At 34.6% G+C, this 2,523-nt stretch overlaps 1 protein-coding gene across 1 annotated transcript; it reads right to left on the bottom strand.

Annotated features, from left to right (window-relative positions):
* Positions 1 to 1,768: 1,768 nt before the first annotated feature.
* LOC113759866 (pentatricopeptide repeat-containing protein At1g62350-like) lies at positions 1,769 to 2,143 on the bottom strand. The gene has a single exon (XM_027302444.1). It carries the CDS (start codon positions 2,141 to 2,143, stop codon positions 1,769 to 1,771), a length of 375 nt encoding a protein of 124 aa, XP_027158245.1.
* Between the last annotated feature and the right edge of the window lie 380 nt (positions 2,144 to 2,523).

Genomic DNA, 2,523 nt, shown 5'->3' with positions numbered 1-2,523 from the left:
ATTGGTATTCGTGGGCTTTCTGGTTTAACTTCTTATGATTATTTTATTGTTTAAATGTCAATGGTCCAATATTCGAATTAACCTAATAATCTATTGCCAGATTAATTGATTGAATCCGTAATTATTTAATCGATTAATACCAGTGCGCGACTAGCGTGATTGGTCTCATGTTAGAAAAATGTATGATCTAATTTAAACAAACCCTCGTAGCGTGGCTTTTCTAATTTTTAATGCAATTGAGAAATTGAATCCTACAGTCGTAACTAGTAGGGGTGGGCAAAATTATCCACTAACCCGAAAACCCGTCATATCCGATCCGATCTGATCCGATCCAAAAATTAGGATATTCGATTTTTATTATTTGATCAGATCAAAAGAGAGTCGGGTACCCGCTAAGATGCGGAGCGGGTTAGGATCACATAATTTAAAACCCGCGCGTATCCGATCCGCCCGGCATATATATATTTTTTATTTTTATTTTTATTTTTATACACACACTATAAAATAATAAGTTAGAACTAAATAAGTAATTTTATTGAACAAATTGCATTACAAATATGAGATACTATAGTTTATTTACAAGATTCATTTGTAGAGATCATGATCTTATATTTTATAGAAAAAAGTTTAATTAATGCGGAACATATATATTAAAAATTGTGCTACTTATTTCAAACTTTTATTGATTTTGAATTCTTTTAATTTTTTTCCTTTATTTTATATTCTCTTTACATGCTTGTTTCTTGGTGGGAAACCTTTTTTTAGAAAAAAAAAATTATTAAATCTTAGATGAATGTGTAAAATATAAAATTAAATTAGTATAAATCATTGTTTTTAAAAAAAATTAAATGATAAATGAGGCGGGGCGGGTACCCACTGACCCGACTCTATCTAATTGGGTACCCGCTGATATACCGGACGGGTAAGGGTTAGAAAATGGCTGACCCGCAAGGTGCAGGTCAGGTCAGCCAAATGGTGAATGGGATAGGTACCCGACCCGTACCCATCCCTAGTAACTAGGGTTATTTTTTAGTTAGGAAAATAGTCGATAATCGTACCTTGACTATCGAAAAAATAAGGAAAAGTTGATTATTTATCGCGTGTATGGCAACTATAACCAATATATTAATAAATAATTGAATTATCATTGCATCGATGATCAGTTGAATGAACTGTGTCTCAAAAATTACACTTTTGGCTAGAGTCGTACTTATTATCGATTAATTCCTATTAATTTCCGTTAGTTGTTTTATTAGTTGGTTAATTAGTTATTTTATATTTTTCAAAAATCCCCCATGCTCTGAACTCTAGAAGAAATAAATTATCCCCGATTCCTATGAATTCGACCCTATTCACCGCTATATACAAATTTGTATTTTTCTTGAGTAGATAATTATTAGTGTACAAGCTCGACACCTGTCAAATGTTGATTCAGAAAGTAGGCTATCCATATTAAAATTGAATTTGAAATCCATTTACCAAACACACTCTAAATATGCATTCAATGTTATGTGCCACATAAAACTACGAAATTTTGCATTTGACAAAAAAGTGGACAAACATAATGGACAGAGGATCCCATCTCCTAAAAAACTCACTTTTAAGACAAATCTATTTTTGAGAATTATTTAAGAAATTAGCCGGATATCACGGGAGTTTGTCTGTCTGTGCCCATAGAATAAGCTTTTTCTCACATGGATATCTTAAGAGTTTTCTTTCCTAGTGCCCATAAAGCAAGCTTTTTTCTCATTGCAACATCCACTACTACTCATCCATCTACATCGTCCTTTTCCCATTGTTGATCATCAAATAAGTCCTCAGGTGGGTCGTAAACAATCATATTAGGAAAAAGTTCTGAGAAGTCATCTTTTATTTTTTCCCTCAATTCTGGATATGGGAGGAGCCCCTTCAAGATCACTCTATAAGGCAATGATAGCAGGGGATCAGGAGATAGCCTCATTTTCTCGTATATGTCCATTGCTTCCTTCGGTAGTCCACTGTCTAAGAAGGCCCTAATGAGGTCACCAAAGGTATGCTGATCAAAAAGCATGCCTTCCCTCTTTAAGTCATCCCACACTCTCCTGGCTTCGTCTACCCTTTTATTTCTCGCTAGCATCATTAGCATATCCCTGTAGAAGAACATATCTGGCCTTTACCAAATTTCTTTACGGACCACCTCATACAATTGGAAAATAAAAGACAAATGTCAGAAAAAGGAAAGACGTTACAGTTTAATTACTGATCCATCTATCAGTAGTAAAAGTTTGTACAAGCCTTAGAATACAAGGTGCACGCTACTAGGGGTGGCAATCGGGTCGAATTCGGATTGACGGGTCGGATTGAGACCCAACTATAATAGAAAACCTGTTGCCCTGAACCTAACTTGTCAACCCGAAACGGGTCAGAATACCTGACACGAACCCGAAAATTTCGGGTTGGCAGGTCAACCCGAAATGACCCGAAACTTAATTTTAATTTATTAATTTACCATTGTAATTTCTAATAAAATCAATTTCTCACAAA

The sequence above is a fragment of the Coffea eugenioides genome, chromosome 2, assembly GCF_003713205.1.
Source record: "Coffea eugenioides isolate CCC68of chromosome 2, Ceug_1.0, whole genome shotgun sequence".
In the NCBI taxonomy this organism is placed as follows: domain Eukaryota; kingdom Viridiplantae; phylum Streptophyta; class Magnoliopsida; order Gentianales; family Rubiaceae; genus Coffea; species Coffea eugenioides.
Note: the sequence above shows the minus strand (reverse complement) of the source record. Positions and strands in the feature narration are given on the sequence as shown.